Source organism: Budorcas taxicolor, chromosome 25 (assembly GCF_023091745.1).
Source record: "Budorcas taxicolor isolate Tak-1 chromosome 25, Takin1.1, whole genome shotgun sequence".
Taxonomy (NCBI): domain Eukaryota; kingdom Metazoa; phylum Chordata; class Mammalia; order Artiodactyla; family Bovidae; genus Budorcas; species Budorcas taxicolor.
Window position 1 is genome coordinate 37,493,675 of NC_068934.1, and position 24,576 is coordinate 37,518,250.

Sequence of the window (24,576 nt, forward strand, 5' to 3'; positions counted from 1 at the left end):
CCCTGTGTGTGTGTGTGTGTGTGTGTGTGTGTGTGTGTATGTGCGCGCGTGTGTGTGTGTCTCACTCTGACTCTTAGGGTTTAGCCAGGCTTGGTGCCCTCGCAGTAGAGGCAGCTGGGCTCTCCTCACCTATATTACCAGCCTGGCTTCCTGGAGACTGAAACCACAAGTAGAGCACAGAGGCGTGAGAGACACTCGCAGGCTGGGCTTGGCCGCATGCGTGCAAAGGGTGCCGTCTTCTGCAGAGAAAGAGTTACAGACAGGAGCAACCAGGGGCAGAGCAGCTGCGAGGGGCCCTCAGCGGCCTGTCCACCTCCTGGCCCTGGGATGGTGCTTCCCACCGGCGGGCACGCATAGCGGTCGGAGATGGTGGCAGACATGGCGCTCTTCTTCGTGGTTGCTGGATTGCTGACGGCAGCTCTCTCAGGTAGACCCCTCCTCACCTCCTGCCATTCCTGCGGGGAGGGCCTGGAATCTGCCCTCCAGGCCCCCTTTCTGGCTGTTTTCTCATGCTCATGGAGCCTTTCTGGAGCCTTCTAGCTAAGACTACAGTCTGGTACCAGGATGGTCCCAGCTGTGCCAACAGCATTCGGGGCCCAGGGAGAGTATAGGCACCCCCGTGAGGGGCTGGGGCTGTGCCTGGACAGTGCTAAGAGGACCCCTGTGGGTCAAATAATGTGGGCAGCATGCAAGCTTCTTATCAATGGGCTCCCAGTGTCTGAGGAAGGAGACACCTCTCATCCATAGGCTAAGGATTTCTGGTCAACTTTCTGGAAGAAACCATTTTCCTTCCAGAGAAGCAGGCTCACTGATGGTTGTGTTTTCAACCCCAAAGCAGAGGCTCTGGGTTCACCAGGCTTGTACCACGCATGGTAGAGTCGTCCTGTAACAGAATTCGGGGAAGCCAAGCAGTGTAGGGGACAGCTGGCCTCTGGTGACTCCATTGGGGGTAGCTTAGGGCAGTGTTCCCCAACCTGTTGGGTGGCAGGGACCAGTTTTGTGAAAGACATTTTTTATTTTCCACCAACCAAGGTGGGGGTGGGATGGTTTCAGAATGATTCAAACACATTCTATTTACTGTGCACTTTATTTCTATTATTATTATTACATCAATTCCACCTCGGATCATTAGGCGTTAGATCCCAGAGGTTGGGGACCCCTGGTTTAGGGCACAAATGAGCAGAAAGTCTCTTGAGAGCCAGCTCCTTTCTGATCCTGAGGCCCTCATGGGGACCAAGGCACCCCCTGGAGTGACCTGGGCCAGGCAAGAGATGGCAGAAAGGTTTGGGCACTGGGCTATGCTCATCGGATGCTTGTTGGTCCCCCATGGAGGGTGGGGTTCAAGGTGGCAGAGGTCCTGCTGCTCTGGGCCCTCACATCTGGAGAGTGAGGAGATGGGGATGCTAAGTGCTTTCAGTTTGATGTGAGGGAGACCCTGGAAGGCGCCGTCGGGAAACCTGGAGCATCTGGGGAGCTGTGGAGGGCTCTTCTCTCTGCCTCCACGTATCTAGAGGCACATACTTCCAGCCTCCTGACTTCACACTGCTTCAGGAAAAACTGATTAGCTCTGGAGTGGGTATGGGTATGACTTTGGCACCATATGGGTGGCCGGAAGAGAGGCCTTGCCTGTTCTCACTCTACCAGGAGCTTCCGGAGCTCGGCCACTTTCTGCCTCTGAGCTGGACAGACAGATGGCCCCTCTCTCTGCATCTCTATCCTCTGTTTTTCATGAGTGGCTGGCTTCAGCTTCGGGTCTGAAAGGCCTGCAGGCCCTGGGATCTGGCCTCGCACGGTGTCTGAATGGAGGTGGGAACCCGGGCTGGGCAGAGCCGAGGAAGGTGGAGTGGAGGGCACCTGGGGCCCGTTCTCTACACTTCACCTTGGCTCTGCCCGGCCCACTCCACTCTCAGGATTGTTACCTCATGTTTTCAAAACTGCATTTATGCTCAATTGACTCACTTGTTACTAATACAAGTTCAGTTTTGAAAGGAAACTTTATGTCACAATTTACACATGGAAAACTGACATCATTTGCCACAAATAAAAGGAAAAGATAAGCATAAAAATATATGGCAGTGAAAGCCAGTTCTTACGACTTGTTAGCAGACAGTTAAAAGAATGTAACGGCCCTTGAGCCCAAAGCCAGCCCTCTTTGTTAAAGGGGAGATGCGGAGGTGATAAAGACATCCTGCCTCCAAACTGTGATTTTTGTCTTGACTGTTCAAGGGGACTGAGAGCCCTTTTGTTCATAGTATCAGTCTTTGTGACCCCATGGACTGTAGCCCGCCAGGTTCCTCTGTCCAGGGGATTTCCCAGGCAAGAATACTAGAGTGGGTTGCCATTTCCTCCTCCAGGAGAAAGCCCTTTAGGCGGGAATAGTTTCCTTGCTCTGTGATTAAATGGCATTAAATGTTGCTCCCTTCAACCCTCCTAAGGGTGCCCAGAGGTATAGATCCTAGTTCTTGGAAATACGGCCTAACAATAGGGGCACTCGGGCAGAAGGGAACTTGAGAAGAGCAAAGAAAGAAAAGCAGCGGAGAAGAGGGAGGAAGGAAGGGGAGCTGGGAGGAAGAGGTCCACGAGGAAGTTCCAGGGCTTTGCCCCCATGGCTGCATGTGGCCCGGGCAGCTTACCAGGCGTGTGGCACTTGGAGTCTGGCTCTCTCGTGTCGTGGTGGACCTGATCATGGCTCTTTGGAGTTGGATTGGCCTCCCCTGTCCTTCTCCCCTTTGCAGTCCCAGCTTCAGGTTCCATCCTGGGCCTCACAGAGCAGTTTCTCTGGCCAGGCTGGCCTGGATTCTGGGCCGGCCTCTCAGCAGGTCTTGGTCTGTCCTGATGAGTGACCAGGGCAGGGACCAGGGTCTAGAGACCCATGCTTCCCAGGTCTCCTTTGGTGCTTCCTAGAGGCCTGGGCCGGAGACCTATTGGTCCACCTACCCTCCAGTTCTGCCTCAATTTCCAGATCAGCCAGGGGTGGGTGGAGAGGTGGAGAGGAGCCAGAAACCCCTGACTGGGGAGTTTGGGAGGGGTGAGTGAGGGAGTCAGGAGACCATCGATGGATCCCTGTCACCCTGCCTCTCAGTCACCTTGTAGTAGGGTTTCTCAGCTTTAGACCTCAGTTTGTGTGGAACGGGGAGCTTTGGACAGACAGTCCTGAAGGGCACCATCATATCTGACACTATGAGAGACGCGGGAACAAAGAATCTAGCCATTCCTGCCGGGGCCGAACCGAAGCCAGTGATTCGAATTCCATCTGGACTATGGTTGGCGAGGTCCTCAAGGGCTGCTGCTGTGCACTTGGAAAGGCTATATATGGTCACTTTAAAAAATAACTTCTTAAATTAACAATTTTTAAAAACAAATCTATTATTTCCTTGCCTTGTAAATACATAGACCTCATTTTCTGTATAAGTCCAATAGCTTTTAAACAATGGCTCTCAAGGACTCTGATTAATATTTCAGCAAGTCAGGTTCAACAGAGTAAGCCCCCTTAAATAATAAATACCACTTACAAATGTAGCTGATTTAATTCCCTTAGATCTGTGATGTCTAATTTAGCTGCCACTACAATGTGCCGTCCGAATGTGGTCATCCGAAGGGAGATGTGTTAAGAATGTAAGATACACAGCAGAGTTTAGAGATGTGTTCAGAGAAAGAATGTAAAAATAACTCATTAATAACTTTTATATTAATTACACATTGAAATGAAAATATTTTAGATATGTTAGGTAAAAGTACTACTGTTACAATTAAGCTTACCTATTCCTTTTTAAAAATGCGGCTGAGAGATCGCTGCCTTAGATATTCTACACTGCATTTATGCGTGGGTACTTGTAAGTCACTTCAATTATGTCCAGCTCTTGCAACCCCCTGGACTGTAGCCTGCTAGGTTCCTCCATCCTTGGGATTCTCCAGGCAAGAAAACTGGAGTGGGTTGCCGTGTGTTCTTTCAGACACTGCATTTATAAATTGAATGTACTTGATTGTCTTATAAATGCCTCAAATACCTTTAAGAAACAGCATTACCAAGGATTTAAAATAATTCTTGTAAATCTAAAAAACTAAGTTATAAACAAAGTGAATATTAAATTCTCTTAAGTAGTTTGATCATGTTTACAGACATTGTCAAATTCTCTTAATTTTTTAGGTTAAAATTTCAACTGGAGTCAATTACTCAGTCACAGACATGAGAAAATCTGCTGCTGCTGCTGCTGCTGCTAAGTCGCTTCAGTCATGTCCTAATCTGTGCGACCCCGTAGACAGCAGTCCACCAGGCTTCCCTGTCCCTGGGATTCTCCAGGCAAGAACACTGGAGTGGGTTGCTATTTTCTTCTCCAGTGCATGAAAGTGAAAAGTGAAAGTGAAGTCGCTCAGTCGTGTCCGACTCTTAGCGACCCTATGGGCTACAGCCTACCAGGCTCCCCTCTCCATGGGATTTTCCAGGGAAGAGTACTGGAGTGGGGTGCCATTGCCTTCTCCAAGAAACTCTAGTAGCCAAAAATTCTTAAACACTAAAATACAGGATTTTATACACCAACATGCAGAATCTGACCCAACTTAAACTTGACAAAAAGGTACAAATACTATGGGTTTTTATGTTTTTGATTACCTGTGTATTTTAAATTCTGATCTTCCTGGGCTTAAAAGCCACTTACCAAGGAGAAAATAGTCATACCACTGCAGGTAACTTGACTTATCCCAAGCAGGCTGGAGTTTCTATATCAGTGGACTGAGATGAGGACAGCTTTTTTTATTGTTTTGCCAAAATATGAGATAGCATTCTCTTGTGCTGCTGATGGATAGCTCATGCCCTCTGATTGGACTGGGCTCTCCACACACAATCCAAATTTCACAAACCTAAGCAACCCACTCCGGCGTTCTTGCCTGAAGAATCCCAGGGATGGGGGAGCCTAACTCATGGGCTTTTACCACTTGATTGGATTAAATTAAACAAATGGTTACTATTCTTTTTTTTTTAAATCTCCCATATTCTTCCTGTCTGGGAAGACTCATCCATCTATGAATAATATATGACAGCCACCTCCATATTTCTCCCAGCTTAGTCTGGTTCTCTGGTCATATGCCTGGTCAGGACAGTTAACGTGGCTGTCACCAGGGTGGTAACACAAGACAAGACAGCTCCTAGGGCATTGGGGCTGGCATAGTCAGCCTAACATAGATGATTCCAGAGGGATCCAGAAGGAGTGAGAAACACTGCCCACAGCATGTCTCATTCAGTTCACATATATTGAAGCCTGCTCTGAGTCAGCCTCATTTCTTACAGAAACGCTCGAGAATTAAGCTGGGACCCCAGCCGTCAGATGCTGAGGCTGAAGCGCCAGTCATCCCCCTGGGACAAGGAAGCAGGTGGTCCATTTGAGGCTTTGGGACAGGGGCCTGGAGGAAAAGACCCCCCCCCCCACTCACCACACACACACCCTGGCATGCAGCCTTCGCCATCCCCCTGCATGGACCACAACTAAATACCATGCTGGGTTCTCAGCCCTGCACTGAGCAGACCCTGGTGGGGCTGGAATGCCCGGATCCCTTGTTTTCCCCAGTCTCAGGGTCTACCAACTCCTCCATCCCACCCTCATCACTGCCCCCCTCCCCACATCTGGTCAGGGCGAGGTGCGTCAGAAGAGCAGCATTTTCTGGCCGTCCACATTCCTGCCCCTTCTAGGTGTTTACTAAAGCTGCCATTCTGCTTGACCATTTGCTTAATATTCTTAATAGATGCTTAAAAGTATAAAGACATTTACTCAAAAAAAAAACCACACAAAACCTATATATTGCTGCCTTAAAGCCATTGTCAATCGCCTGAATGGTAATAATGGTGAAAATAAACATCATGGAAAAATGTTATTCATTTCTGGTCAGACCTGTGGTATTTAATACCATGTCAGTGACCACTTAAATGTGAGCTTATAAATGTTATACAGCCAGGACAAAGATCTCATATATGTAAGGACAGGATTTAGTGGTTAACATAATGTCGTTTGTACCATAAGCTCGTTTACCCACATGAAGACCCCATTGTGTAGGTGAGGAAACTGAGGTTTAGCGAGGCTCAGCCCTGTCCGGAGTCTGTGGCTAAGACCTGCCAGGGCTTGAGCTGAGGTCTCCTGACTGGCAGCTCTGAGCTCTCTCCGCAGCGAAAGGCTGCCTGGCCTGTCTCCCGTCTGGCTGCTCTCCAAGGATGAGGCATCTCTCCCAGATATTGTACCCTCCCAGGCTTGCAGCCTTAATACTGGGTCCAGGGATGGCCCCAAGGGGCCTCAGGGATGGATCCTGGAGCCCCCAAAAGGCTTTTAAGGGATGGATGAGAGCAAATGGGCTGCCTCCCACCACAAGGTTCCACCTTCATGGACTTGCTGTGCACGTACCCTGCCCACCAGGCCAGGAATGATCTAAGTGAAGCTAAAGCGACACCATGTCAAAGAGATACCATAAGCCAAAGGAGAGCTTGCATAGCAGAGAGCTCCATTTATCCGCATTTATTTAACATCTGTCAAGAAGATCCCCTGGAGAAGGAAATGGCAACCCAGTCCAGTACTCTCGCCTGAAAAATTTCATGGACAGAGGAGCCTGGTGGGCTACAGTCCATGGGGTCACAAAGAATCGGACACGACTGAATGACTTCACACTCACTCACTGTGTGCCAGGCCCTGAGCTGGCACTGAGATATGAAGGCTTGACATTGAACGTGTTAAATGTTGAAGTGAATGTGGCTCAGTTGTGTCCGACTCTTTGCGACCCATGGCCTACAAAGACCATGGAATTCTCTAGGCCAGAATACTGGAGTGGGTAGCCTTTCCCTTCTCCAGGGGATCATCCCAACCCAGTGATCAAACCCAGGTCTCCTGCATTGCAGGCAAATTCTTTACCAGCTGAGCCACAGGGAACGGTGGTAAAACATACAAGGGTCAGCCCAGGGTAGATGTGACAGCAGGTGCAATCTGATGACAGTCATAACCACCATCCATTGCAGGGAACTTACATTCTCCAAGCACCAGCCAAGATTATTCTGTCCTCCCTTGACATTGGGGTGCTTGCCCCCATTTTATATTGATAGGTGGGAAAATAGAGGCTCAGAAAGTTCTGTGCTTTGCCCCAGTCTGCGGCTGATGCTGAGCTTAACTCCATGGATTTAAACCCATGATGCTGAGTTTAAAACACAGGTTTTAGATCTCCAAAACCCACGTTCTCCATCACTGGGTTGCACAGTTTCCAGGAGCTGGAAATCAGAATAGGGAGAGCTTGAACTTGCCAGAGAGGGGCTGAACATGGGGACAAGAAGGCTTTGCATACCAAAATATGATGGCAAAAGATATCTTAGGCCCAAAGACACTTTAAAAAAATTTTTATTTACTTTCTTTGACGTTAAAAAAAAAATGAATGCCTGCAAAACATGGTCAGATCCTTGTGTTGTGTGGGTATCTACTTCCTGGTTTTGGTGAGTTACGCTAGTTTTAGAGTGGGTCACCATCCAGGGAAGCTGGATTCTTCTGTGTTCTTCTGTATCTGGGATTTCTCTGTGCTATTCTGGCAACTTCTTGTGAGTCTATAATTTCAAATTAAAAAGTTAAAGGAAAAAAAAAAGGCATTTCAGGCAAAAGGACCATTTGAGCAGAATCTGGAGAGCAAGGCCTAAGTCCTGTTGGGTGGGTAGGGCCCCAGAGCCCAGAAGAGCTGTGTGGCAGGCTCTCTATCTGTTGACTCACCCAGACTGCTGTGTCAAGAGGATGCAGTGAGCATGCCAGGCACAGAGATTGGCACAGAGACGGCCCACACAGACCGTACATTTGCCTGCGCCAGGCCAACTGGGCAGTGCTTTGTAAATTCATACACCTGTCTTGCCCTCCTCACAGCCCTGTGAAGTCTGATTATGAGTGCCACTTTACTGATCAAGTGTCAGGGGCTCAGAGAGGTGAAGTGACTTTTCCTGGATGGCACAGTGAATAGTCGGTTGAAAGATTAACTGGGGCATATTAAAATCTTTTAATGCAATACAAATTTTAAAGAGCAAAAAGCAGTTAGAATCGGCAGCATGCGCTCTGACAGAAAGGGCAGGTATATAAGGGGATTTTTATTTTATTTTCGAACTTTAAACTTTAAATTTTGTATTGGGGTATGGCTGATTAACAATAATGTGGTAGTTTCAAGTGAACAGTGAAGAGACTCAGCCATGCAAATACATGTATCCTTTCTCCCCAAAACCCCTCTCCCATCTAGGTTGTCACATAACATTGAGCAGAGTTTACAATGCTCTGTTAGTTTTAGGTATACAGCAAAGTGATTCAGTTATGCATACACATATATCTATGTTTTCCAGATTATTTATGCTTATAGGTTATTACAAAATGTTGAGTATAGTTCCCTGTGCTATACAGTAGATCTTTGTTGGTTGTCACAAAATTGCTTTCTCTTAGGAATGGCAGGGTCTAACAGGCAGATGACTTAACTAGCCCTGGTCAGGTGAAACCATACAGTCTCGACTTGGTGATGTGGGGCTTAACATAAGCAACCCCATTTGGGGCCCCTTGTTTTTAGCAAGGCTCGCAGCTAACTATGAGGTGCCAGATCTTTTTTAAAAAATTCTATTTATTAATTTATTTTTGGCTGCATTGGTGTCTTTCTTGCTTTACGTGGGGTTTCTCTTGCAGTTGCGGTGAGTTGAGGCAGCTCTTGAATGCAGGCTTCTCATTGTGGTGCCTTCTCTTATCGCGGAGCACAAGCTCTAGGCGCTCAGGCTTCAGGAGTTGCAACACAAGGGCTCTGTAGTTGGGGTGCACGGGCTTAGTTGCTCTGAGACATGCGGAATCTTCCTGGACTAGGGATTGAGCCCGTGTCCCCTGCACTGGTAGGCGGATTCTTATCCACTGTGCTGCCTGGGCCTCCAAATCCGTAATGTTTCCCTGCCCTGGAAGATGGCAGGGTTTGGGAACCCATCCACATCAATTTTTCTAGGAAAGGTCTCCCATTCTCTGGAGAGTTTTCACCTCAGCTAGGCTGTCATGGAATGAGTGTGAAGAAACTCTAGAAGGGGCTTGTGTGTCAGAAGCCATTTCCTGGCCAGTCGAGCTTCCACCTAGCCTCGGTTTCCCCAGATGTAAAGCGGTATCAGTGGCAACCTCCGGAGCCCCGGGTTGGGATGAGGCTGCATGAGATGTTGGCTGTGAAGTACCTGGGGAAACTCAGGGCTCCCTGGGGCCCCAAAGAGCCCCACGGCCAGGGCGTGGAGCTGGGCCTCAGGGCGGGAGCTCTCGGGGACAGCAGAGGGAAGCCCGGGTTTCCGCCCACCATTTTGTAGACTCCTGCAGCCAAACTGCCTCTGCCTAAAAACGGCAGCTGAAGCAGTCCCCAAGAGGCCAGCCCGTGCAGGGAGGCAGGGCAGATGGGCTGGGGAGGAGCCTGTGGGGGCCTTGGGGTATGCTGGATTAGGGTAGTGTAATGGAAAAGAGACCCCCTTTTTTTCCTCTGCAAGGGGGATGCCCCAGATCTCCACTGTGTATCAGAGATGGCAGAACACATTAGAAGTTCCAGCCTCTAAGTTTCCAGGTCACCCTGACCACTCCACTGTGACCCTGAACCAGGCTGGGTTCTCCAGGTAGGGCCAGCCCAGCTCAGGGAGTCTGCCCGGAGGGTTGGGGGCCTGGGCTGTGGGGTCCTGAATGAGGGGCTCCTCAGAGCTGACAGCTGCTCAAGGTGTCCTGAGGGTCTTATCTGAGTGCCCCGCTTTCAATTTGAAAATCACCTACTGAGCCCTGAGCCGAGGAGAACACAAAGGTGAAGTCATTGTGTCCTCAGCTGTGTGCAAAGCCATGCGTGGCTCTGCCATCTTGCAGGAGTGATGCTCGGAAAACTGGAGCCAAGCAGACAGTTGCTGACTGAACCGGGACTAGAGTGGCTTTCTGGTCTCTGACCAACCCATCCTACCAGCTGCCTCTTCCGAAATAGGGCTTCAGGAAAGATTTTCTCTATACTTCGGCATAAGTTTTTGCTAGTTGTGTTCATCTCTTCCAGGAGGGGTGCCTGGGAGCAGAGCTGGGGTGGGGGAGTCGGGGCAGAGGTGGAGAAGCGTGTCCAGCAGGGGGAGAATGTTCACTCCTCATTCTGCTCAGCGAGACCACCTTTCTGTCTTTCCTTCAGCTAAAGTAAACATACTTGCCAAATGAATCGAGTTTCTTGGAGAGATATGCTGCACTCTCCAGATGGGATTCTAGAAATATCAGCATGAGATGGTTGGGTGGCATCACCGAATCAATGAACATGAGTTTGAGCAAACTCCAGGAGATGGTGAAGGACAGGGGAGCCTGACGTGCTGCAGTCCATGGGGTCGCAAAGAGGCAGACACGACTTAGTGGTTGAACAACAACAACAAGCTGAGTTGGAAGACTTCGTCGCCAGAGGGCTGCCAGTCACTGACATCTACCCATCTGTCAGAGGAGGGAAGTGAGGTGCAAAGTGGGGAGTGAGGCACCCAGGGTCATGGTCAGGGGTGAGAAGTTTGCTCTGCAGGCTGTGCCCTGGGTCCCTTCCACACATTACTCAGAGGGCCCACATGCGTCCTCAGTTGCCCCACCTCGATGTGGATCTGTCAGGGGAGCGCTGTGGGCTGACGTGGTTTAAGGTGAACACAACTGACCCTGGTCTCTAAGAGGTCAGCCTTGTGAGGCGGGGAGCTGGCTTCCTGCAGCCACTTTGCCTCCACCATTTCAACAGCTCTTCAATTCCTAGCCTTCTTTCTAGCTCAGTATTTTAGGTTTTGTTTTTTTTTTAAATTTATTTCAGCGCAATTTTAGACTTCCTGCAGAGCTGCAAAAATAATACAAAGATTTTCCTTGTGCTCTTTACTCAGACTCCCTGACTGGTTAATACTTTTTATAATTTTCTCTATTTTTCTACCACATTTCTTCTTAAACCACTTGAGAGCAAGTTGTAGACATAATGGCCCCATCTCTTAAATATGTCAACATGTCCTAAAAAAAAAAAAAAAAAGACCGTTCTCTTATGTAACCACAGTGCATTTCTCAAAATCAGGTGATTAACATCACTACAAAAATAATCTACAGAACTTTCTGAGATTTTTCCAAGGCAATTTGCCTTAGAGGCAAAAGTAAATTCTGTGGAATGTATTGTGTTTCACTCTCCTGATTTTCTGGAGCATTTGCTCAGATTTTCTTTCTCTTTCATGGTATTGATCATTTTGAAGAGTGCAGGCTAGTTTTTCTATAAAATATTCCTCATCAGGGCTTGTCTGAAGGTCCCTCGTGATTAGTTGTTCTTATTTTGTCAGGAGTGTCACAAAAATGAAGCCGAGTCCTTCTCGGACGTAGTATCAGCTCATCCCATTACCAGTGGTCTCCCTTGGGTTGCTTGGATTAAGGTGCTGTCTGCAGGTAAAGTCACTCATCTCCTTTGTAATGAATATGTCTCTTATGGGCAGAGTCTCTGAGAATATATAAATATTTTGGTCCTCTTCAAATCTTTATCCACTCATGGTAATATTATGGCTGATTCCAGTCTGAATCAGTTATTATCATGATAGTGTCTTGATGGTGATGTTGTAAAGCCTTCATTCTTTTACAGGTATAATTGCTGACATGGCTTTCTCTGCTGGCTCAGTGGATGGGAACCAGTTGGCTCAGTGTCTGGAAGGCTGGTGCTGACGGGGCCATGTGTGAGAGCCCTCAGGCTGAGCCTCTGATGGCCACCATCTAGCCAGCCTCCTTGTGGTGCCCGGTGGGCTCTGCCTTGCTCCCTGGCAGCCCTCCCTTCACCTTTACAGCTTCCTACCATTAATTTGTGGAGCTCCTATTATGAGCGGGCACTGTTTTCAGCCACAGAGGAAGTGGGACAAAGCTCCAGACTTTAAGGAGCTTATATTGTAGAGTAGAAAATAAACAAATAAACACATTAAAAAATTAGTATTGGGACTTCCCTGGAAGTCCAGTGGTTAAGACTTGGCTTTCCAATGCAGGGAGTGCAGGTTCGATTCCTGATCAGGGAACTAAGATCCCACATGCCTTGAGGTGAACTCCCCCAAAACATTTTTAAAATAGTATCATTTCAGAGAGGAATATGTGCTATAAGGGAAGCAGAACCAAGGAAGGCAGATAGAGAGACTGGAATGGAGATTTAGGACAGGCGTCTGAGAGCCTGTGAGCAGAGATCTGACTGATGAAATGGGCCAGCCTTGCCGGGATCAGGGAGTAGGACATTCCAGGCAGAGGGCATGGCAGGTGCAAAGGCCCTGGGGCGGAAGTGAGTCTGACAGCTGGAGGAGATTACAGAGGGAGGGGGATGGAAAGGTTGGCAGTGTCAAGGACATCAGTGTGGACTTGGAATTACTCCAGGGGAAATGGGGAACGAGAAAGTTTTAAGTGCACAAGGATGTGATATAACTCATCCTTGTGCTTACTCACTCAGTCCTGCTTGACCCTTTTGGACCCTTTGGACTGTAGGCAGCCAGGCTTCTCTGTCCATGGGATTTTTCAGGCAAGAATACTGGAGTGGGTTGCCATTTGCTTCTTCATGGGATCTTTCTGACCCAGGGATTGAACCAGTATCTCCTGTGGCTCTTGCATTACAGGTAGATTCTTTACCATCGGGAAAGTCCTTATGTATATGAGGGAAAGTCCTGAGCCATCGGGAAAGTCCTTATGTATATACAGTTATTTAACAAATAGTTTTTATAGTCAACTTTGTATGTAAATCTAAGTAAGGTTATTTTAACCTTGAAAGTCTCCAGGTTTCCTATATCTCAAACCCATGTTACTTCAATAAGTTGATTATATCCATATAAACAGATGAGTCCCTCAGAACGACTGTGTCATTCACTAGCCTGCTATCCAAACCTAAGTCAACTCTCCTTGTGTTAAAAAATCTTAGACATTAAAATAGAGAAGCATGACAATAAGACTTGCAATCCCCAGGACTGAAGAACTGGAAAAGGAATCCTTTGCTTACTATGGGATTCAATACATTTTAATCTTGAATCTGAAGGTCATCTGCTTAGGAAATACTGCATAGCTGGTGGAAGGACCAGCTGGGTGGAGGTGGTGGGGACCGTGGGAGCTGTGTTCTGAAGCACTGTCTGCTTGGCAGCCTCAAATCAGGGGCCATTGGAGGCAACAGAACCTAAACCCCTCTGGCTGACCCCAGCTTGCCCAACTCACCCATTTTCACCGTGGAGACCCTGAGGCCCAAAATGGGACAGGGACTTACCCAAGGTCATAATAATGGCTAGTCTCTATTCTATCATCTCTGCTTGTCACTCCCACCCAGTTCCAGCTGAGAATTCAAACACAATGTAAGCATTAGTCATCCTTATTGTAAAAATGTTATAACAGCCACATTAAAAGAGATCTCACCCAGCACCCTCACACAACATGGCGTTTCGTTCTCGAAGAGGGACTGTGTGAGGCTCTGGGCGTGGTGGGTGTTTAGTCTCATCAGTATGGAGGTGGGTGCGCTGAGGGGCACTGTGTTCGTTCTGATGAATGTTTATCAGCAATGGCTGTGAGCATGTGAATTCTGGGGTCTCAGAGACCAGCATTTGCTCTCAAGCTCCACCACCTCCTCTGTGACCTTGGGCAAGTTTCTGAACCTCTCTGAAGGAAAATGAGTATGATCGGAATGTCAGCATCCCAATTCTTGCTCTCTGAAGTGAAGTATTAGAATATGCTATATAATGTCTCAGCAGGGGCCTGAGTAGCCCCTGTAACTAAGTACATTAACATTTCTGCAGCAAAATATATGATTTTTTCACACCGTACAGAATAAATAAAGACCATGAAACAACCCTGTATCATTTCAGGTCAGGAAGGCCACTCACAGAGTTATGAAAAACCCAGTGGTATCTGAGGGCTTCAGAATTGCAGTAAAGGACTGTGTAAGCGCAGTGCCGACTAGTTAGGGAGAGTCAGGCCCCATGACAATCATTTTCTCTTTCAATCTCCCAGCATTGCCAGGAGCTGGCTGTTAATGTCACCACTTTCGTGGACAAAGATCGCCGAGGATACTAGAGGTTAAGAAGAGTGGCTACGTTTACACGTAAAACTGATTCACTTTGCTGTATGCCTGAAACTAACACCACATTTGAAGTCAATACTGTATGCCAATAAAATTTCTTTTTAAGAAAAGAAAAGAAATCCAGATCCTAGTATTAAGAGGAAGAGATGAGATTCAACTTCAAAGCCTGTGACTGTGTGCTAAGTCGCTTCAGTTATGTCCGACTCTTTGTGACCCCATGGACTGCAGCCCGCCAGGCTCCTCTGTCCATGGAATTCTCCAGGCAAGAATACTGGATGGACTGCTGTGTCCTCCCTCAGGGGATCTTCCCAACCCAGGGATCGAGCCCGTGTCTCTTACGTCTACCTGCATTGGCAGGTGGGTTCTTTACCACCAGCACCACCTGGGAAGCCCATCAGCTTCCAGCTCTGCCGTGCTGACCCTGGCCCTGCACAGATGGCTTGATGTCTCTGCTCCCCAGGACTCTGGAGTTTAGAAACAGAGTTGCCAGCCAGCGGAGTGGATTAGGAGGGTGGGATGCAGCTGGGAATAGGTTGGGAGGTCAGTTCACTGAGCCAGACACTTATACAAAAGCAGTGGGTGTTGGTTGCTAGAGCCTGGGATGCCCACCTTAAACCTCTGCAAAACTTCCCAAGGGTCCAGCATACTTTGGCACTGACTAGACATTCAGCTGGCTCTCTGCTTGCCCCAGTTAAAAGGCTTCTTTATTTTATCTTTTACATTAATTTGTTTATTTCTGGCATCACTGAGTCTTCTTTGCTGAGCACAGGCTTTCTCTAGTTGTGGTGAGCAAGGGATACTCTCTAGTTGTGGTGCGTGGGCTTCTTATTGCAGTGGTTTGTCTTGTTGCAGAGCACGAGCTCTAGGGTGTGTGAGCATCAGTAGTTGCAGCTCGAGGGCTTTAGAGAGCCAGCTCAGTAGCTGTGGCTCACAGGTTTAGTTGCCCAGTGATATGTGGAATCTTCCTGGACCAGGGGTTGTACCCATGTCCCTTGCATCAGCAGGAGGATTCTTAACCAATGGACCACTCAGGGAAGTCCTAAGGCTTCTTTTGACACCATGGGGAGAGACACCGGCCAGAGATGTTACCCATCATTGGGGTTCAGGGGCTGAGAAAGCAACAATGTCTTCTCAGCTTTTAAGTCAGGGCTCAAGCACTTTTGTGAGGAAGAATGCGGGAAGCCCCATGGTGCCAGGCTACTGGTGAGGAGAAAGGGTGACATGGAGAGTGAAAGTTCACTGCCCCACGTGCTCTTGCCTCCAAGCCCGCTTACCCTTTGGAAAGATATATGTTAGATGCCCCAGGTTGTTTGGCAAAGACTTGGATATCTCCTGCTGTCCATCACATTCTCATCCTTGAGAACTCCTACTCATCCTCTGAGACCCCTCTCAACTGTCCCTGTCAAAGTTATGGCCTCTCATCTCTATTCTTTGCAAAGCACTTTGTTCTGATGCTCGGATTAGCACTTCTATTTGATCATAATCAACTATGAATATACCTTTGTCCCCCACCATGGTGAGGGGCTGGTACAGAGCCTGGCTGGAAGGGAGGGAGGGAGGGAGGGAAAAGAGAAGGAGGCATGAAAAGAGGAAAGGAAGGAAGGGAGGAAGGGCACCTTCCTGACCAAGGTTTCGGATAAGCAAGAACGTGAAAGTGGTTTGAGCCACCTCGGAAGCTCCCTAGACAAGACTTATGAAGGGGAGTGTGGGGTGATGCTACGGCCCCACAGCCAAGACGTGGGCTTGAATTTAGAGAGACCAGAAGCTGAATTCTGGCTCTACCTCTTAGTGCCTGTGACCTTGAGCAAGTCAGTTTGAGTTCTCATCTGGAAAACTGAGACTTCAGTGGGTCCAACAGAAAGTAATTAGAGAGCATGTGCCGTTTGTAAAAGCAGGTAAACACACACGCTACCACCACCCAGGGAACCCAAATTTATCTCCTGCACTTGAACTCATGGGTCTGGTTGGCCACGTGGCCATTGACCGCTGCTGGCCTTTGGCTGCTAAATGGCACAAGATGGCCTTGGAAATTCAGGCTGAACATTCCCCCATGTCTTCTCAGCTTCCCCTCTGAACCTGGATTTGGGTCTGGATTTGTTTAGAGAGTGGAGGTGGGTGATGGTGGGAGGGGTGGGGCTGATGGACACATGCTGAGCCAGGGTTGGTCCCCATTCTGTTCCAAGCCCAAGGTACCTCCTGCTGAGAAGGACTGTGTTGCCTTCCTAGGAAGGATGCCAGTGACTTCCAACAGCTTCTAGATATTGACATTAAGGGCGCCCTTCTCTTAAGGGGGCTATAGACCATCTTAGGAAGGTGTCAGCATCACCCCTGAGAGTTGGGGGGATTTTCACCTCTTACCCACACACAAGCTTCATTTACCCAGAAACTGCTGCTCCAGCAGCTCTCGGTAACTTTGACCCAGAGTCACTCCTATGAGCCGGTGGGTGGGGACGGGCCCCCTGGAAAATCCTGCATGACCCAGCAGAGTTTCAGCTTCCACTGAAACCCAACCCTGCACTTTGCCCAGAGGGCTGGGCTCTGGGGGATTTTATTCTTTCATTTCACATACCTGAGTTTCTAGCTAAACATGGCAGGCCCTATCCTGCCTCTGGGCCTTTGCACGTGCTGTGCCCCCCTATCCAGAATGCCCCTCTCCTCCTCTCACTTGCGGATGCTGCCTGGCACAGTGGAAAGGGTGACTCTGGAGAACAGACTTGGATTTCTACCCTGGTTCTGTCACCACCAAGCTCTGTGACCTTGGGTTAGTAATAGTTCCTCTGAGCCTCTTTGTCAGTAAAATGGGTCTCATAATAGCCCCTCCTCACAGGGTTTTCATGTGGGTTCTGTGTGACAACATACATAAAGCTCTTGTTTCAGTAAATATGCCCCCAAAGAAATGTCCGTTGACCATCAAGGCTTAGCTCAAAGGTCACCTCTCCTGTAGTAACTTCCTGAGCAGGCAGTCTAGGAAATCCTCTGTCTGGGTTCCAATCCTGCTTTGCCTCTTATGAGCCCTGGTTCTGGAAAGTTCCTCCACCTCTCTTGGACCCTAAATTTCCCCATTTGTAAAGTGGGAATAATAGTACTTTTCTGTAAGCATCGTGATGAAAACAAAAGAATTTAAAAAACATCCGAGTAAGCACAAAAGACTCATTGGCAGGGGCATTGATATGATTCAAGCAATTCACAAAGCTTTTTTTTCACATATGTTGTCATTTTTAAAAAGTGTTGCTTTCATTTTCATCATTACATTACGTATAATGTAAAATTACAGAATTTAGCAACTTCGGGAATACAAAGAAAAAAACCTACCTGTAATAAAAACTGTTGTTATTACCCTGTTATAGAACCTTCTAGAAATGGCAACCTACTCCAGTATTCTTGCTTAGAGAATCCCATGGACAGAGGAGCCTGGTGGGCTACAGTCCATAGGGTCACAAGAGTCGGACATGACTTAGCGACTAAACCACCACCTCCAGATGTTTTGTTAGAGAGAAATATTGCAAACACACAGAAGTGCACTGACAGTGTTTCCACGACCCCTAGACATTCCTACCACCCAGACGGAAGAAGTGCTGGACTTTTTGCCATGTTTTCTCAGATCTGTTTTAATAAGGAGAAAACCACACAGATGCAGTTGAAATATTTTCTTATCCCTCCCTCCCCAGAACACTCATGCTCCAAAGTGTGGTGTGTCCCTTCTCCTCCATGTTTTATATTTTTATTACACGAAAATGTATCAATACTCAATAGATAGGACATCCACCATATTTTTCTATACATGGTATCATATTGGACATATTATTCTACAACTTACTTCTCTTGCTCAGAATACATTTCGAAGATCTAGCCAGGTAGGTAGATAATAGATCTAGTGCACTTTTTAAATGAAATAATTCCTTCTATAAATATCACAGTTTCTTTAATGATTTCTTGCTCGTGAACTGTTAGATTACTTTTAATTTTCTCTGATTACAAGCAGTGCTGTGGTAAAAATCCCTGTGCATGTCTGCGTGTGAACATGTCAGCGAATATTTTTCTAAGCTATAAATAGAAAGGTATCGTTTTGGAGTCAAGACATCAGCAACTTCAATTCTATGAGGCCTCATTGGCCCTTTTTTCTATGCATTATAGTTATAAGAATGTGATCATTCTATGTGTTTTTTTACTTAATTTTTAAAAAAGATTTTTTAATTTAATTAATTTAGTTTTTGACTGTGGTAGGTCTTTGTTGCTCTGCACTCAGGCTTTCTTTAGTTGTGGTGAGCGGGGGCTACTCTTCATTGTGGTACACAAGCTTCTTATTGCGATGGTTTCTCTTGTTTTGAAGCAAAGACTCTTGGTGCACGGGCCTCAGTAGTTGTGGCTCACAGGCTTAGTTGCTCTGCAGCATGTGGGATCTTCCTGGACCAGGGGTCAAACCAGTGTCCCTTGCATTGCAAGGCAGATTCTTAACCACTGGACTGCCAGGGAAGCCCTCACCCTTTGTATTTTATTATACTCTGCTTTTACCACTTATTGCACACATGCACACACACATCTATCACACGCATATATTGTGCTTGTTGATTCTGCAGCGTCTTCGTGGCTACTTACCGGGGCCAAGGTATTGGAGTTTTATGTGATCTTGTTTCAGTCCTGTGAGGTTTTTACTACCTGTGAGGTGAGTGAGGCAAGCTGGGCATATGAAGAGATTCGCCCAAGGTTTTCATAGTGAGGAAGAAACTGGTTTTCAAACTCAAGTTTCTTCAGTTCCAATCCAGTGCTATTTCTGCTGCCAAAAACCTGGTAGATGGTTCTACCCAAACCAGATTCTAGGACCCCATCCAAGACCAGCTGAATTGAAATCTAGAGGAAGAACCTGGATGTCCACCTCTTGCCATGGTCTGAATTCTTATGGGGGATCAAGAAGATGCAGTTAGTAAAAGGCCAGTGTCTCGGCCTGCTGGGCTCACTTGGAGCCATATCCTTCTTGTTACGCCTCGGGATTTTTTTTTTTTTTCCACAATCCTCTGTGCTCTCTGGTGTCCCATCTTACCATCTGGTAGATGCAGGGAAGGTATCATTTGGCATGGGAGCCTGAGCAAGCCTTGTGGCCAAGACCAGAGAGCCTTTCCTTTTAAAGGAACTCGTTACCATGGAAACTGCAGTCCCTATCTCATCTCGAGGAATGCTGGATGACATGTTTGTAGAGGTGGGGAAGGGAATAGTGAGTTGTGCGTGTGAGGCAGCTCTGCTAAGCTTCCTAAGAAAGATGAGGAGGCAGGAAGAAAGAAGAATGTTTGGGGGGAACTGGAATTGTCCCTTTGCAGAGAAAACTGAGGCACCCTCAGATCCATCTTAATGCCTGGGATGAACATAAAGATAGTCAGTGGCCAGCTGCCCTTCCATGTCCATTCAGGACTGAACAGGAGAAAGTGGATCAAAGCTTCAGAGAGGGGCATGTAATGGCAGCTGTACCAGTCCCAAACATGTTACATATGCCATCCATGCACTTCTCAAAGCAATCCAATGTGGCCCATGTATTATGCCCAGCACCAGCTTAAAACTCATCTAACAGAGCCCAGAGACTTTCCCAAGGTTGCACAGCTGTTGATTGACAGAGATGGGTTCAGATCGCTATTCTGTTGGTTCCCAAGGTCCCCACTCTAAATCATGAAAAAGGAACTTCCTGTTTGTTTCTTGTTTGGTTATTACAGATAAGCTTACTATGAACATATACGTAAAACTCTTTATATGAACATGTGGTTTCATAAAATGAATGACTGTATCTATTTGCATTCCCAGTGACACTATGGGAGCATTCCAGTTCCCCTGTATTCCTCACCAGGGGAGGAATGGTTGGTACGATCAGTATTTTGAATATTGCCTGTTTTAAAATTGTGGAGACGTGGCTCACCAGCACCTGATTGCGTTTCCTTAATGATTCATGGGGCTTTCCGGATAGCTCAACTGGTAAGGAATATGCCTGCAATGCAGGAGACTCTGGTTCAAATCCTGGGTTGGGAAGTTCCTCTGGAGAAGGGATAGACTATGCACTGCAGTATTCTTGGGCTTCCCTGGTGGCTCAGACAGTAAAGAATCTGCCTGCAATGTGGGAGACCTGCCTTCAGTCCCTGGGTTGGGAAGATCCTCTGGAGGAGGGCATGACAACCCACTCCAGTATTCTGGCCTGGAGAATCCCCGTGAACAGAGGAACCTGGAGGGCTCCAGTCCATGGGGTCAGAAAGAGTCGGACACGACTGAGCGACTGGGCACAGTACGGCACAATGATTCGTGATGTTGGACGTTTTTGTGTTCATTTTTGTGTTCACATCAAATACATATGTATGATAAAATGTCTGTTCGTATATTAGTAACTGTTCCACTAGTAACTTGCTACTAGTAACTGTGTTGCTACAAGACAATGAATGTGGTGGAACCTGAAAAAGGAAGTTCCCGAGAGTGCTGACTGTGAAGCAGATGCATCGGCGCTAGGGAGGCTGTGGATTCTTCCACTCCTGGGATCATCCCATTCACTCTCTCCTCCCTAATACCTGCCCCAGGCCCTGCACGTGGTCCGAGTTCGGCACATGTTAATGGAACTGAATGCAGACCAGCAATAGACTCATTTCTCAGCTTTCAGGATAACGTCGCTCACACGCCCTCACTTTCTTGAGCATGAGAGAAAGAGGAGTTCCAGGAACTGAACATGCCCCAAACCAGTGGTGTTGCTTGATCTAATCTTTGAGCTTCCTCTCAATGCAGATTGTGAGTTGCTGTCCTTCACCTCCCCTGGGTTTGGTGATGGAAAGTGGGGGAATTCAGTCTGGCATGAAGGGAGGATGTAAGGCAGGTGAGCATCCTGGGTTGTACAATATGGTGACAAAAGACAGTTAGAAAGGTTGATTTCTTTGACCCGGGTGACTGAGGACCTTCGGGTCTGGAACCCTTGAAACCTTTGCCATCACCTTGCTCTGTCAATCATGTGCTCCCTTAGCTTGGGCTGCTACAGCAAAATACCACAGACTGGGCGGTTTAAATGTTTGTGGCTTAAACAACAAACATTTGTTTCGCACGATTCTGGAGACTAAGAAGTCCAAGATCAAGGTGCCAGCAGCTTCGGTGTCTGGTAAGGGTTCTCTTCCTGGTTTGCAGACGGCCGCCTTCTTGCTATACTCTCACAGGATAAAGAGATCTTAGGTCTCTCACTTTTTTTTCCCATCATGAGGGCCCCACGCTCATAATCTCATCTCACCCAAGTTATCTCTCAAAGCCCCACTTCCTCATACCATCGCAGTGGAAATTAGGGCTTCAACAAATTAATTTTTAGGAAGACACAAATATTCAATCCATAGCTTGTGCCTTGAGTTTTCCTTATGTCCCTAAGCCCTTTCTAGGTATAGGGAGAGAGAATGAGAAGGAACAAACAAAAATCTTGTAAAATAAGTTAAATACATTAAAGATACCATTTGCTGACTTTGTCTTTTTCCAGGGGGTTGGGGGGACAGGACTTCAGCCCACTCTTGCTGGGTTTAGAAAGGCCACAGTGGGTGCTGCCTGGTCTGTTCACTGTAGTCATGGATGTCAGTCACCTCTGGAAGCCATGAGCCTACTGTCCAGCTGAGCCCCCACGACAGCCTCAGTCTCTGTGATAAACTCAGCCGAACCTCTCCAAGTCCCTTCAAAGATGGGGCACAGCTCTTCCCTCTGAATCAAGTCATACATTACTTGTGTGAACCAGCCATGCTTCTTTCTAATTTTAATGGAATTATAACCTCTCTGGGTTTTCTTTCCAGTTGTTTTAACAATTGCCTTCCATCGAGTTTAGGGTTGACATGAACACACTGCTAGTGGGGAAGGAGAGGGTAGGACAAATCGAGAAAGTAGCTAGTACTCTTGCCTGGAAAATCCCATGGACAGAGGAGCCTGGTAGGCTGCAGTCCATTGGGTCACTGAGGGTCGGACACGACTGAGGGACTTCACTTTCACTTTTCACTTTCATGCATTGGAGAAGGAAATGGCAACCCACTCCAGTGTTCTTGCCTGGAGAATCCCAGGGACGGGGGACCTGGTGGGCTGCCGTCTATGGGGTCGCACAGAGTCGGACACGACTGATGCGACTTAGCAGCAGCAGCAGCAGCAGCATTGATATATATACACTATCATGTGTAAAATCAAGAACTAGCAGGAAGCTGCTGCATAACACAGGGAGCCCAGGCCAGCACTTGTGATGGGCTAGAGGTGTGGAATGGAGGGGGAGGGAGGCTCAAGAGAAAGGGGATACACACACACACACACACACACATATATATATATGACTATGAGTAATTCCTGTTGATGTATGGCAAAGACCATCACAACATTGTAAAGAAATTCTCCAATTAAAAAAAAAAAAGAAAGGAAAAAGAAAAAAGAAGAAGCCCAAATGCTAAGATGGAAGAGGAGGCAGTTGGCCAGAGAACAGGGAAAGAGTGTTCCAACCTGAGAAAGTTGCATATGCAGAGGCTGGAAAGCAGAAGGAAGGGGAGAGACAAAGAGAGAGGGAGAGAGAATACGAATGACTTCTAAAAGCAGAAACGTGTTCAGTATGTTCGGGGTGTAGAAGGGGATGATGAGATGATTAAAGAAACCCCCAAAGGGACATGAAGGTGCTCATGGGCCATGAGGACACTTAGGTCTCATTCTGCGGGCCGTGGGATTTAAGAAGGAATGTTAGGAGAATCAGTCTGGGGAGAGTACGGAGAATTGATATGGGTGGGGAGTATGATGGCTGGGGACCACTAAGAGACTGCTGTAAGTCATCCAGGTGGGAGCTGAGTGTGACCTGCTTCAGGTAACGGCGTTTGAGAAATGAAACTACCTGATGTTGAAGGAGGTACAGGAAACATGCATTCTGAAATCCTGCTGCTGGGATAGCTGATGCAACTTTCTGGAAAGCAATTAAGGAACATGTAACAAAGCTTAAAAAATGGGTATTACCTTTGATTCAATAATTCCCTTTCTAGGACTTATTCTACATAAATAATTAAGAATGTGCAATTCATCTCAATATTAATTATAAAAGGAAAATGTTGAGAACAAATGTCCAACACTGGGTATCAAACATATGTACACAAATAACATTTTAGACGTTAAAATCATATTTTAAGATAAAAATTAAAACATATAATCAACAAGGGTCTACTGTGTAGTGCTCGAACTCTACTCAATATTCTAATAACTTAAATGGGAAAAAGATTTGAGAAAGAATAGATGCATATATGTGTGTGCATGCGTGCTACAGTTGTGTCCAACTCTTTGCGGCCCCCATGGACTGTAGCCCGCAAGGTTCCTCTGCCCATGGGATTCTCCAGGCAAGAATACTGGATTGGATTGCCATGCCCTCCTCCAGGGGATCTTCCCCAGCCAGAGACTGAACCCGCATCTCTTATGTCTCCTGCATCGGTAGGTGGGTTCTTTACCACTTGCTACCTGGGAAGCCCTACCAGGAAAGTCCCTAAAATAAAGATTATAAAAGAAAACAAAGCATTTTAGAGGTTTACTGTTCCACTAGGGATCCTTGTTGTCAGTCACTAAGTCATGTCCAACTCTGTGACCCCATGGACTGCAGCATGTCAGGCTTCCTTGTACTTCACTATCCCCCTGAGTTTGCTCAAACTCATGTCCATTGAGTCAGTGATGCCAGCCAACCATCTCCTCCTCTGTTGCCCCCTTCCCCTCTTGCCTTCAGTCTTCTCCACCATCAGGGTCTTTTCCAACGAGTCGGCTCTTTGCATCAGGTGGCCAAAAGTATTGGCTCTTCACTTTGGCGTTAGTCTTTCCAGTGAATATTCAGGGCTGATTTCCTTTAGGATTGACCAGTTTGATCTTCTTGCAGTCCAAGGGACTCTCAAGAGTCTTGCCAGCACTGCAATTCGAAAGCGTCAATTCTTAGGCGCTCAGCCTTCTTTATGGTCCAACTCTCACATCGGTACAGGACTACTGGAAAAACCTCAGCTTTGACTATACAGATCTTTGTCGGCAAAGTGATGTGTCTGCTCTTTAATACGCTGTCTAAGTTTGTCATGGCTTTTCTTAGCTATTAGTAAATAAAACTAGTATTAAACTTAAAAAACAAAGAACAAAAATAATTGCTCTCCATCAACAACCTCAAGGAACTTCTCTAAAAACAACAAAAAAACCATTCACTGGAATTCCACACTCTCCGGCTCAGGCTCCGCCCTCTAAATTCCCTGGGGGTATCAGGCATTGACTGTCTCTTCATTTCCAACCAGTTCTCCTCTGGCCTCAGAAGCGAGGCAAGGGAGTTCAGGTGGCTCTGGAGCCAGGCTGTGTGGAGAACAAGTGGAGAAGAGGTGGGGACGCTTTTGGCTGGGCTGTCAGACTTCATCTCGTCGTTGTCGTGGGGCCAGGGGACAAAAGGCATCCGAGAGGCTCCTGCCCTGGGAAAGGACAGTTTGCTCCCTTCTGCGCATCTTTACAGTCAGGGCCCTTTTAAGACTTGGTCCCTGAGGCTTGGCTGGGTGCTGAGTTGTATCACCTCCGTTGCTGCTTAGT

The 24,576-nt window shown here is 47.3% G+C and overlaps 1 protein-coding gene across 1 annotated transcript in view; it reads left to right on the plus strand.

Moving 5' to 3' along the window:
• Positions 1-366: 366 nt before the first annotated feature.
• Positions 367-24,576, plus strand: part of CD6 (CD6 molecule) — a 43,740-nt gene continuing 19,530 nt past the window's right edge. Inside the window, exon 1 of the mRNA XM_052662298.1 lies at positions 367-427. Coding sequence (XP_052518258.1) covers positions 367-427 — 61 coding nt within the window. The remainder of the gene's footprint in view (positions 428-24,576) is intronic.